We start from the raw sequence: 13,339 nt of genomic DNA, 5'->3' as shown, positions 1-13,339 counted from the left end.
GTATACACAATAAGGTAGGACTTTTTTTTAACAAAGATTATTTGCAAAGTTGCTTTATTTTTTTATTTTAGATGCGTTTCAGAAGTAAAAAATAGTTGGAAAAATGGACATACGCTTTGCAGGGGAAAATGAGTCAGAATGATCTGATATGTTCTAGATACATATGAGATGATCACATTAGTGAAGTGCGTGACGCTGGACCACCACTGAATCGCCTTTTGCTTCGATTTCTGACTTATGTCATGCATTTTATACAGAAGACGCCATCAGTAAGAGTCTGTGAGCTTGGACTGCATTTGGGACGGACTGACCATTCCCATGGGCATTAAAGAGGCTCTGTCACCAGATTATAAATGCCCTATCTCTTTACATAATGTGATCGGCGCTGGAATGTAGATAACAGTGGTTTTTATTTGAAAAAACTATCATTTTTGAGCAAGCTATGAGCTAGTTTAGATTTATGCTAATGAGTTTCTCAATAGACAACTGGGCGTGTTTTTACTTTTTACCAACTGGGCGTTGCACAGAGGAGTGTATGAGGCCGACCAATCAGTGACCAATCAGTGACCAATCAGTGACCAATCAGTGTCACACACTTCTCATTGTTCCAGCCCAGCATGATCCACAGGACAGTGTGATTGTGCAGTGAAAGAAGCTGGGCTGGAACAATGAGAAGTGTATGATGCTGATTGATCACTGATTGGTCAGCGTCATACACTCCTCTTTACAACGCCCAGTTGGTAAAAAGTAAAAACAAGCCCAGTTGTCTATTGAGAAAGTAATTAGCATAAATCTAAACCCTCTCATAATTTGCTCAAAAATGATAGTTTTTCAAAATAAAAACCACTGCTGTTATCTACATTACAGCGCCGATCACATTATGTAGGAGATAGGACACTTATGATGTGGTGACAGAGCCTCTTTAAGGCAGCACCTGGTTGCCCATGGTCATAAAGCCCCTCAGCCAGTTACAGTGGAAAACATACAAAAAAAATACAAGTTATAAGTGATCCTTTACTTGAATTTGTTAACCCAACCCAAGTGTGTCATGGCTCTAGTGGTTGATATGGAGCCTATGAGCTTTAATACCAAGACCAATTCTCAGTCTTCTGCTAAAGTCTGCAGTGCTCTATAGACCGCCCGGCGCCCAAGACTTATTTAGCCTCTCTTCAGAGATACTATGTTAAAGACTGCTTGCAGTATGACACCATTGAAGAGTCTGCTTGCAGTAGTACTCCATTGAAGAGACTGCTTGCAGTATGACACCATTGAAGAGACTGCTTGCAGTATGACACCATTGAAGAGACAGCTTGCAGTATGACACCATTGAAGAAACTGCTTGCAGTAGCACTCCATTGAAGAGACTGCTTGCAGTAGCACTCCATTGAAGAGACTGCTTGCAGTAGCACTCCATTGAAGAGACTGCTTGCAGTATGACACCATTGAAGAGACTGCTTGCAGTAGCACTCCATTGAAGAGACTGCTTGCAGTATGACACCATTGAAGAGACTGCTTGCAGTAGCACTCCATTGAAGAGGCTGCTTGCAGTAGCACTCCATTGAAGAGACTTCTTGCAGTAGCACTCCACTGAAGAGACTGCATGCAGTAGCACTCCATTGAAGAGACTGCTTGCAGTATGACACCATTGAAGAGACTGCTTGCAGTAGCACTCCATTGAAGAGACTGCTTGCAGTAGCACTCCATTGAAGAGACTGCTTGCAGTAGCACTCCATTGCAGAGACTGCTTGCAGTATGACACCATTGAAGAGACTGCTTGCAGTAGCACTCCATTGAAGAGACTGCTTGCAGTAGCACTCCATTGAAGAGACTGCTTGCAGTAGCACTCCATTGAAGAGACTGCTTGCAGTAGCACTCCATTGAAGAGACTGCTTGCAGTAACACTCCATTGAAGAGACTTCTTGCAGTAGCACTCCATTGAAGAGACTGCTTGCAGTATGACACCATTGAAGAGACTCCGTGCAGTAGCACTCCATTGAAGAGACCTCTTGCAGTATGACACCATTGAAGAGACCGCTTGCAGTAGCACACCATTGAAGAGACTGCTTGCAGTATGACACCATTGAAGAGACTGCTTGCAGTAGCACTCCATTGAAGAGACTGCTTGCAGTAGCACTCCATTGAAGAGACTGCTTGCAGTAGCACTCCATTGAAGAGACTGCTTGCAGTAGGACACCATTGAAGTCTTTGCCAAACTTCTGAACAATTGTGTTGTTTGTAATTACGGATGTTAAGAATTCAATGATTTCTCTGATCTCTGTCATGTCCTGAAAGAGGATTTGGCTGATGTCAAATCCGAATACAAATCCTATTAGAGACTTGTAAACTAGCAATAGAAAAGAAATAAACCACAAAGCTTTGTTTGAAAAATGTGTAAATGAGACTGTGTCCAAAACCGGCAGAGGTTCGGATTTCAAGTTCTAGTAAAATACTTCCATGTCATTGTTGACGGTGATACCGTATCTCATGTGTAACGGCAGCGTCCAGCTGTATTACTATTCATATAATGTATGGAAATGTGACGTGTAAAGTGCAGGTTCTCTATTGCTGATGACGGATATATAATATATTATTTCTGTCATATAACATGGTTTGTTTTTTTCTCTGCACAGAAAAGACACAAGGCGGACAATACTGTTAATAAAAAAAAAACTATAGGTAAGTTTCTAGTGACCCTCTCCATGAGCTATATAAATTGTGAATAGAATTGTATGGTATATATTTAGATAATATGTGTATGTTTGTATGTATGTTTGTGCGTACTTGTGTGTATACAGTGTATGTATATATATATATATATATATATATATATATATATATTATATAAATAATATTTGTATGGTATTGTAGTCAAGTCTACTAGCCATTCCCTCCACACTTTTCTATAACTATAGGCAAGGATGTAGTTTATCACTCACAAAGTGTAACGTTTGAGTGACAGCTGTCTCCCCCGACCTCTCCAGTATGAATGTATGTTTAGTCAACAGAGGAGAGGGAGACAAGCCGCTGCCAGACACCCAGAATGTAGCATCGGCCATGTTCAACCCCAACATGCCCATCCTAGCTTACATCTGCAATTTGCAGACATTTGGGAGACCCTCATGCACATTAGAAGTGTCAGTGGTTAATAGTATCTGCTGTCATGTATCAAATGTGTATGGGTAACTGTCTCTCAGGTGGATAATTCTGATGGGTCATTTACTTATTTATGGCCGTTGGCCTATTCCGCCGTGGATTTCACAGAAAATATGCAACACATCCGCGGCGAAATCAGCATGGGTTACATGTGGTTATATATGCAGGTTTTGGTGCGGATTTTACCCTATGCATTGCAAAGCATGAAAATCTGCGACAAATCCGCAACAGAATTGACATGCTTCAGATTAGAAAATCTTCAGCATGCCCTCAATTTTGCACAGATTATTTACGCTACATGTGGATAGGATTTTTAAAACCCTATTTACATGTAATGTACTGTAAATTGCTGCAGATTTTCCATGCAGAAAATCTGCAGCAATTCCACAGTGTGTGAATTCTCCATTATGGTCAGTTCACACTGAGTTGTTTTGCGCTGATTTTGACTTGTAAACCGCATTGAAATCAGCACCAAGAAACACCAAATTGCCACCCCATTGATTTCAATAGAAGGCAGAGGCTGTTTTGTTATTTTTCCAGGGCGGCTTTTGGTCGCACGCGGAAAAAGAAGTGGCGTGCTCTTTCTTCGAGCGGTTTGCACCTCTGACCTCCCATTGAAATCGATGGGAAGCAGAAAGAACCTTCATCTTTCATTTAAAGCATTTTTTGTGGCTGTTTTGTCCTTGGTTTTTGCATTAGCTTCAACGATAAAGAAGAACGTGGGAAAAAATACGCTGCGAAAAAACGCTGGTAAATCAAAATCTGCCTCAAAATCCCTTAAGGAATTTTGACGCAGATTTTTTCTGCCTGTAAAAAAAACTGTGTGAACTAGGCCCTAGACAGTAGACAGACTAAGGCATCATTTACATTGACGCGCGTGCTTTTCACGCGTGTCGTACGCACCTATATTAGGCTATGGGGCAGTGCAAACAGTGCGTGAGTTTTGCGCAGCGCGAGTGCGTTTGCGTAAAACTCACGACATGTCCTTTCTTTGTGCGCTGTCCGCGCATCACGCACCCATTGAAGTCAATGGGTGCGTGAAAACCACGCAGGTCGCACGGAAGCACTTCCGTGCGAACTGCGTGGTTCGCGCAACAGCTGTCAAACTCTGAATGTAAACAGAAAAGCACCACGTGCTTTTCTGTTTACAAACATCCAAATGGAGTGTCATAATGATGGGGGCTGCGAGAAAATCACGCAGCCGCGCATCATACACTGATGACACACGCAGCTGTTAAGTGCCTTTTGCGCACGCAAAATGCCGCGTTTTTTGCGTGCGCAAAACGCACACGCTCGTGTAAATCCGGCCTACGTTTTCAAAGGGATTGTCCAGTTTAGAGGACCCATTTCTATACACCATATAGAGGAAATTCTGAGGTAATAGAGGGGTCCTCTGTTCAGGATATTCTCCTCTGGAGGACCTGTCTTACTTTACACAGACAAACATTCAATTGAATGGGCACTGTGTAATGCTTAATTTCCCCTGCGGTGGCACTGCAGGAAAATTAAACACAAGGCCCTTTTCGTCCCCGTACATAACCAATCATAGCTCCTTGTGAAAGGAGCAAAGGAGCACCGATCAACGAGCTGTACCGTTGATCGGTGCTAGTTTTCACGGCCCATATTGGTCCATATGTAAAAGGACCCTTACTGCCAGGTTTCCCCACAGATTACAGCTCATCGTTGAAGATCCCAGTGGGGGACACTTTTTGATCAGCCTTCTGTCAAGGGACCGTTCTAACAAGTAGGGATTATCATAAGCGATGAGCCCCTTAGTACATAGTATCAATGACATTTCTGATTTGCACTTATGAGAGGAAACTATGGTGCCGGATGTGTATAGAATTTTAAGTTGTGACCACTAAATGGCTCTTTTTCATTAAAACATACTTACCAATAATATCAAGAGGTGATGCACATTTGGTAGTCCAATAAATAAAAATTATATATATATATATATATATATATATATATATCCCTTTGTCATGCACCGCTTCTCAGGCCCTGGGCAATGCATAACACATTGTATCAGTTGTAATAAGCGTTTTCTCATTTACATTGAGGCTATCATTTACCGTTTGTGCTTTTTTCCTGCAGTTTTACGAGGCGGCACATGGCAGAATGTGATATGGAAAGAGGTACATACATTCATTCAATGCTTGTCATGAGACAGAGGATAATTCTTTAGAAGGGCTGTCACTTTTACAAAGACGCTGCATTTGTTGTGCGTTTACATGTGTCAAGTATATCTGCATATCTACGTTCGGGGAAGGGATTCTCATTCTGACTTATCTCCTCTGCAAAAGACAAATCAATAGCAAATCTTAGTACTGTCTTTATAGAATGACTGTCATTTATATTATTAGGAGGTAAAGACGTTCTATGAGATAAACATTTATTTACTTTTTAATAACATTACAATTTTCACCTAAGATGTCTTGTTATGTACCCACTTACTAATGTCGCATGCCGTATGCATGAGCTACATATAAGCTATGTACATACAGAACAATGTATGTTGCCCATTATTATAGTAAACTGTATGGATGAGCTGCTACCAAGTTCTCTGGCGGACGGAAACCGTCCATGTATTACATGCACGACCATTTATATTAATCACTGCCATGTAATACTCGAATTGGCATCTTTTATAATATCCTTGTGGTATTATCAACTACTTCGAATGGTCAAAAGCAATTGTTATCCCCAAAAATGTGATCCAAGTCCAATGTATGGCCAGCTTTGTAGTGAATGTCAACCGTTAGGCCTCATGCACACGACCGTGTTTGGTCCGTGCTATATGGACTGTATGTCGGCTGCATGTTTTCAGCACGGGACAGTAATCCCGCGGAGATGGCAGGGACTCCTAGCATCATACATAACTATGATGCTAGGAACTTCGGCTCCCTGAACTGTGTTTGGTCCGGGAAATGCGGCTGACATATGGTCCTTATATCATGGACCAAACACGGTAATGTGCATGAGGCCTTAAACATAAGCCCAAAAGTCTGTGTGGATTAATTTCTTATAGGGGTTTTCCGTAGGATAGGCCGTTAATATCAGATCGGTAGGGGTCCGCCTCCCATGAACCCTGCTGATCAGCTGAGTGGAGGGGCCGCGGCTCTGGTCAGCGCCACATCCCCTTAGTTGTTTACCAGACACTGCTTCATACATTTGGTAGTGGCTGCGTCTGGTATTGCAACTCAGTCCCATTCACTTGGCATCGGACCCCCAGCGATCTGTCCTGGAAAACTCCTTTAATATATCTTCATAGAGAAAAATATGTTTATATCAGAAAAAAAATAATATCTCCCACTGCTATTAAGAGATATTAAGAAATTAATCAACATAGAATTTTGGACCTAAAAGAGTCTATTGATTGGTTGTGATTGGTTACTGAGCGGTGTACATTTGCACCTATGCTATTAACTAACCTTCTATGTTTTTTCTTGTGTTCTTCTGGATTTGTCAGCCTTTCTCTTGTGTGTTTTTTTTATTTTTTATTATACTTTGCTTTTGCTCTTTGTAAGGACTAATGGTGTGAGTGATGACTAAGGACACACAATGTGCACTTTCTTTCTCTCCTGTCTGCTGCTTGGCTGCCCCTGGACTGACAGGTGGCAGTGGGAGACATTGTGAAGGTGACCAATGGGCAGCATCTTCCAGCCGATATGATCATTTTATCTTCAAGGTCAGATGTTAAATGGTCGGGTGTCTCTTTTCTCATCTCCACTGAGCTGATATGTTGCATTCTTGCATTATCTTTGTGTATTTTAATAGCCATATAAAACAATCACTATATTATTTAAAGTGTGAACATGAAGGAATTTTTGGAAAATCATAATATACATATATATATGTAGAGTGCATTTGTAGTAGCTAGGGTAGACATGACTAAGAATAAGTCTAATTTGTGATATTATGATACTCTTCATGATATGGAATTGAGTGATGTAAGGTTGCAGAAGGAATTCACTACTGTTTTGTGTATGCAGACCTATGTGTATCCATGGTGACAGACTACAAACAAACTCTGTGTAGTCTGATCCTGCTCTCATACATCCTTGAATCTGCCTCCTGCTTCTTGCTAGCCTACATTCTGTAGGTTAGCAAGAAGTAGGGGATATATATCAATGTGTATTACTACATGATCAGACTACATAGGGTTCATTTGTAGTGTCTAACCGTGGATACACATCGGTCTGCATAGGAGCTGTAGACACAAAACGGTACACTAGTTTTGACCAAGACCATTTGCAAAGTTGTTTATTTTTTATTTTAGATATATTGGAGCAATAAAGAAAATGTTAGTAAACATGGACATAGCCCTTAATATCACTTCCCATTACAATTCTTAGTCAAAACGATGCATCCCAGCCTGGTGTGAACCCATATGCAGGGAATGCAGTACCTCTCGAAGAGTTGGCTCTCTATTCACAGCATATAAGGCTGCAGATTTGAGCTCGTGTAACCCTAAGCTTAGAAACAAATAGCCGTTAGTAATATTGAATATTGTTTTTTTCTTCCATTGTAAGGCACAGACGATGATATACATAATATGCAAGTCAGGTTATGTAAATATCTCAAGAATAAGGCATTTCCAAATTGTACTTGGTAAACCAGTTTAATAAATGTAGATTGTAGGTTAAAAATAATTAATCGCAATCTCATGTTCCCACCTGTCATACTTACCTGAGGATCAGATCTATACTGCTATACAGTATATTGGTTCCTTGCATTACAGAGATGATATAGCTGACCTTGTCCCTTGATTTACAAAGTAGTGGCTCTGATTGGTTAAAGAGTCAAATTCATTGGTGTAACTACCAAGGTCGCAGTCAGCAGCTGCTATGTGGCCCAGCAACTAACGTGTACTGTCTCCACCCAGAGGAGCGGGACCCTTAGTGATGACTATACAGTGACATCATTGTGTGCATTATCTTTGTACAGTGACACCATTGTGTGCATTATTTTTGTACAGTGACACCATTGTGTGCATTATCTTTACACGATGACACCACAATGTTCATTATTCCACAGCTGTGATATAACTGAGCAGTAGCTTTGTTCAGTGGATTATCGCTGTGCTGTGATATCACTGTGTGCATTATACCTGTCCTGTGTCATCACTGTGAACATTATTCCTGTTTATTAGGAAAAGACACATGGCACAGTTTGGATATTGAAATAACAATAATAAGCTTGTCATGTTTTTAACCCATTTGTTGCTCAAAGCGGTCATTGTGGGGTGGGGCCCCATTCTAAATCATGGAGCTCCATAAAAAATTATAATTTTTTTATCATGCAGAGCTGCTATTTTGTTAGGCTTCATTCACATCTGTGTCAGGGCTCCGTTCATGGGTTCCGTCTGAGCTTTCCCTCAGAGGAATCCATGAACAGAAACCAAACGGTTTCCGTTTGTCACCGCTGTGTAAGGGTTCCATTGTTTGAAGGAATCAATAGCGTAGTCGACAGAAACTATTTGCAACGGATCTGTCACCATACATCTTTGAAATCAAAACCTATGGTTTCTGTTTGTTCCAGTTTGGTTTTCGTTCATGTGTTCCCCTGATGAAAAGCTCAGACGGAACCCATGAACGGAGCCCAGATGTGAACGAAGCCTTAGTCTTAGTCGGGGATAGACTCTGTTGCAGACACGGTGCAAACAGCAGTATAGATCTTACTTTCTTGGACCCCCTTGAGTATGACTTAGGGTAAGAATAATTTTCCCACCTTCAGTCTTTAATAGAAGTTATGCAAATAAATGCAAGACAATGTTCAGTTCAGTGGAGACATTCTGCATGTTTTGGAGTAATGTGGTGCCTTCTCTGTTACGTATGTATTTTGTGTATTGATTAAGAAGTGAAGTCACTTGTCATAGTGTGTATGGGATATTTCGATGTTTCTGATTGCCTTTCCTTAAGTTACAACTTTTGTATAATTATGCACAAATAGAAAGCCAACTGGTGGAAACCCTGGAGGCAGATAATTGTGGGTGTGGGTTTGCTTAGGAGTGGCGATGACCACATTGAATTAAAGGACTTATACTGTTTAGCCAAAATAAAGCAAGGCTAAATAAGGCCCTTTTGGCAAAACCTTGTGTTGGGGCTCTCTTCCCTATTTATTTATTTTTTTAAGGATGAAGAGGTAAAATAGCGCCCAAATGATCATGGTAAACAGTACTACCATAAAGTGCTCAACACTGCAAAAACGATACCACCATAAAGTGCTTAAATAGCAGCACTTTATAGAGCCTATATAATTTGGCCATCCAATACTCAACACTGTGAAAACTTTATGGCCATAAGGTGCCCAAATAACAGCATTTTATAGTGGCCAAATACCATCACACAATGCCCAAGTTATATTGCCATACAATGCCAAAACAGTACTATGTATTGACTAAATATTATCATCATAGTACCTAAAAAATACCACCTAACAGTGTTCAACATTGCCAAAATAATACCACCAGACAATAGCAGAATAACTTCTACACATTACCACTATATATTATCCATACAATCCCAATATTTACTACCCGACTAATATTATTGTAAAATACTGAAATAATAACCAATATTGTTTTGCTAGCGCTGGTGCCAATTCTTACCTTTATGAGAAAGGGAAAGCAGAATTTACATTAATGGAAGATCAGAATCAGGCAGACATATTGGGCCTTGCTACATAATAAGTATGAAATATCTCAGTGTCTAGAAAGGCATGGAAACATTCACATGTAGCGTGCTTTATTATATCAAATTATAGGTATCCGCATCACAAAAAACTCATTAAACAATGTGGAACCAGCGGGTGTTGCATCTCATTGACACTGTGACCGCTCATATAAAAAGAAAATTAGCAAGTAATAGCAATGTGACCTGCTAGTTATCGACAGAGCATCAGGTTATATGAGAATACTATGAGAGTTATTATTAACGTCTCTATTAGCAACCACTGCACATAGCCAAGAATTTCATTCTTTTTCCCAGAGAGAATTGCCTCCAAAACTTTCTACAGCAGCTTGATCTTTGCCTAAAAGCTGCGTCAAAAACATCCAGAACCCTGCGCTATACTGACAAGGTGCAAGAACTCCAAAATAGCGGTCTACAGATAGGTGTCTCTGGTCTGGCTGATATCCCTAGTGATGTTTCAAGGCCCTTTAACCTGTTTGCGCACCACAGCGTAATAGCACGTCGTACTCCTGGGGGTGATTTATGGAGCAGGCTCACCCGCTGAGCCTGCTCCATATGCTGCGTGTGTCAGCTGTGTATTACAGGACTTATGGTCAGGAACAGCGATCGTGCTGTTCCCAGCCGTTTAACCCCTTAAATGCTGCGATCAATCACGATCGCAGAATTTAAGACGTTAGGAAAAGGGGGGCTCCCCCCTCTGACAGCTCATCGGCTTCCCCCTGCCAATGGTTGTCATTGCAGCCCAGGGGCCTAATGAAGGCCCCCAGAACTGCCTTTTTTCTGCCTCTGTTAAGCCGTGTATCTGGCAGGACTTAACAGGAGCCTGTAAAAATTACAATACACTGCAATACGTTAGTATCTAATGATCGCTGGTTCAAATCCCCTAGGGAGACTAAGAAACTTTGTAAAATAAAGTTCAATAAAGTTTTTAGTAGTGTAAATATATATAAATATATATATATATATATATATATATATATATATATATATATATATATATATATATATATATATATATATTATAAGTAAAAAAAAAAAAAACCTTTTCCGATTTTTTCCTCTAAAGTAATGTAAAAAATAAACAAAATTGGTATCGGTGCGTCTGTAAACTTCATATCTCCAAAAAATTAAATAAAAAGTGATCAAAAAGTCTTATGTAGCCCAAAATGGTACCAAATGAAATTACAGCTCACCCCCACAAACAGTAAGCCCTCATACCGCTCAATCGACGGAAAATAAAAAACTTACAGCTCTCAGAACATGGCGACAAAACACTAATTTTTATTTTTACGTTTCTTCCTTGTAAAAGTAGTAAAACATAAAAAAACAATATAAATTTGGTATCACCGTAATTGTATTGACCGGTATAATAAAGTTAACATGGCATTTTTACCGTACAGTGAAAGCCGTAAAAACGAAATCCCTCAAAAGATTGAGGAATTGCAGTTTTTTTCCTAGTCCACCCCACAAAGAAGTTTTTTCCTATTTCCCAATGCAATATATGGTAAAATAATTGGTGCCGTGAATGCAACAACTCGTCCTGCAAAAAGCAAGCCCCATATGTCTTTATCGATAGAAAAATAAAAAAGTTATGGCTTTTGGAATGTGGGAAGGAAAACATGAAAACGAAAATCCAAAAAATGACTGTGGTGGGAATGGGTTAGTGGGTCACACATTGACTTACAGGGTAGCTACCTATAAGTAGCCCTAAAGAGACCATTTTAATTTGCATACATTTTCCCAAGGATCATTGCCTGTAAGACTCCCAACACCAGCTGGATCTCCACAAGGAGAACCAGTGCACCCCGAGAGGAAAATACAAATGTTTAAACGGACTGATCTTTGTGTCTATGAATATCTCTAATCACTGCATGACTTCAATGTAAATGTGTTTCCTTTTACGTAACCTTCTTTCTTGCTTTCACAGTGAGCCACAGGCCATGTGCTACATTGAAACATCCAATCTTGATGGTGAAACAAACTTAAAAATACGCCAGGTAGAACATTGCAATTGTTTCTTCAAACCCAATGTTATAGATATTTGGGATGTAGAGGTTGTAGTTGCATATCAGCTCTGATAAGAATGATTATTATTAATATTGTGACTATTATTTATATACTAATTACTTTTTTATTTAACCCCTTCCCGCAATTTCACGTACAGTTACGTGATGAGAGCTGGTGTTTTCCCGCAATTCCACGTAACTGTACGTGAAACAGATGGAGCTGGCTCAGGAGCTGTATGTTAGAGCTGTCACCCTGAGGTATCGGGCAGGACCGGAGCTAGCCTCCGATCCGACCGATTAACCCCTCACATGCTGCGTTCAATAGAGATCGCAGCATGTGAGGAGTTTATAGCCACCGGCACCCCAGTAACGTGATTGCTGGGTTGCCGGTGGCTGCAAAGGCGATCGGAGGGCTAATACTTACCTCCTGGTCTGCCTGTAACAGAATCCTCCTATGCCCCGTCGTCGGCGGGGCCCAGGAGGCTTCCGGTACCATCGGCAAGATGGCACCGGCCCAGCTTCTGGCTCAGAAGCTGAGCCGGCGTCATCAGCAGTGGGTGTCCGCTGTATGTTACAGCAGACATCCCACTGTAAAGGCAGGAACCGGAGCTAGCTCCGATTCCTGCCACTAACCCCTTCAATGCAGCGATTCAATGCAATCGCTGCATCAAAGTGGTTTGTATGAAATCGGCAGCCTGCCATGCGATGGCAAGGCTGGCGACGGTTACTATGGCAACAGGATGCCTAACAATAGCTTCCTATCTGCCATTACGGAAGCCGATTAGGCCCCGCCCGGAGGCGGAGCCTGATCGGCTTGCTGTCAGTGAACAACTGACAGTTCTAATACATTGCACTACATAGGTAGTGCAATGTATTAGAACATCAAACAAACAGTTGGACCTTCAAGTCCCCTAGTGGGACTAAAGAAAAGTGTAAAAAAAGTAAAAATAAAAGTTGTAAAAAATACAATAAAAGTTTCAAATAATAACACAAAACACAATCGTCCCTTTTTCCCTTATCAAGTCATTTATTATTGAAAAAAATAATAAAGCCATACATATTTGGTATCGCTGCGACCGTAACGACCTTAACTATAAAAATATTATGTTATTTATTCTGCACAGTGAACGCCGTAAAAAAAAAAAAACTAAAAAATACTGACATAATTGCTATTTTTTGGTCACTTTGTCTTCCAAAAATTGAAATAAAAAGTGATCAAAAAGTCGCATGTACCCAAAAATGGTACCTATAAAAACTATAACTCGTCTCGCTAAAAACAAGCCCTCATACAGCTCAAACAAAAAAATTAAAATCGTTATGGCTCCCACAACTTGGCGACAGAAAAAATCCATTCTCTTTACAAAAGTTATTTTATTGTGCAAAAAGTTGTAAAACATAAAAAAGTTCTATAAATTAGGTATCACCGGAATCGGACTGACCCGCAGAATAAAGGTAACGTGTAATTTATAACGCGTGGTGAACGCT

At 40.4% G+C, this 13,339-nt stretch overlaps 1 protein-coding gene across 2 annotated transcripts in view; it reads left to right on the top strand.

Moving 5' to 3' along the window:
* Window positions 1-13,339, top strand: part of ATP8A2 (ATPase phospholipid transporting 8A2) — an 861,270-nt gene that overhangs the window by 188,716 nt on the left and 659,215 nt on the right. Inside the window, exons 5-8 of one of the 2 annotated variants that reach the window (XM_075851660.1) lie at window positions 2,631-2,676; window positions 5,251-5,291; window positions 6,771-6,844; window positions 11,776-11,845. In XM_075851660.1, the coding sequence (XP_075707775.1) occupies window positions 2,631-2,676; window positions 5,251-5,291; window positions 6,771-6,844; window positions 11,776-11,845 (231 nt within the window). Of the gene's footprint in view, window positions 1-2,630; window positions 2,677-5,250; window positions 5,292-6,770; window positions 6,845-11,775; window positions 11,846-13,339 lie in introns of those variants that run through there. The other variant, XM_075851661.1, reaches the window with a different exon arrangement.

The sequence above is a fragment of the Rhinoderma darwinii genome, chromosome 2 (assembly GCF_050947455.1).
Source record: "Rhinoderma darwinii isolate aRhiDar2 chromosome 2, aRhiDar2.hap1, whole genome shotgun sequence".
In the NCBI taxonomy this organism is placed as follows: Eukaryota; Metazoa; Chordata; class Amphibia; order Anura; family Rhinodermatidae; genus Rhinoderma; species Rhinoderma darwinii.
The sequence above is the reverse complement of the archived record's forward strand: the minus strand, read 5'-3'. Positions and strand labels throughout refer to the sequence as shown.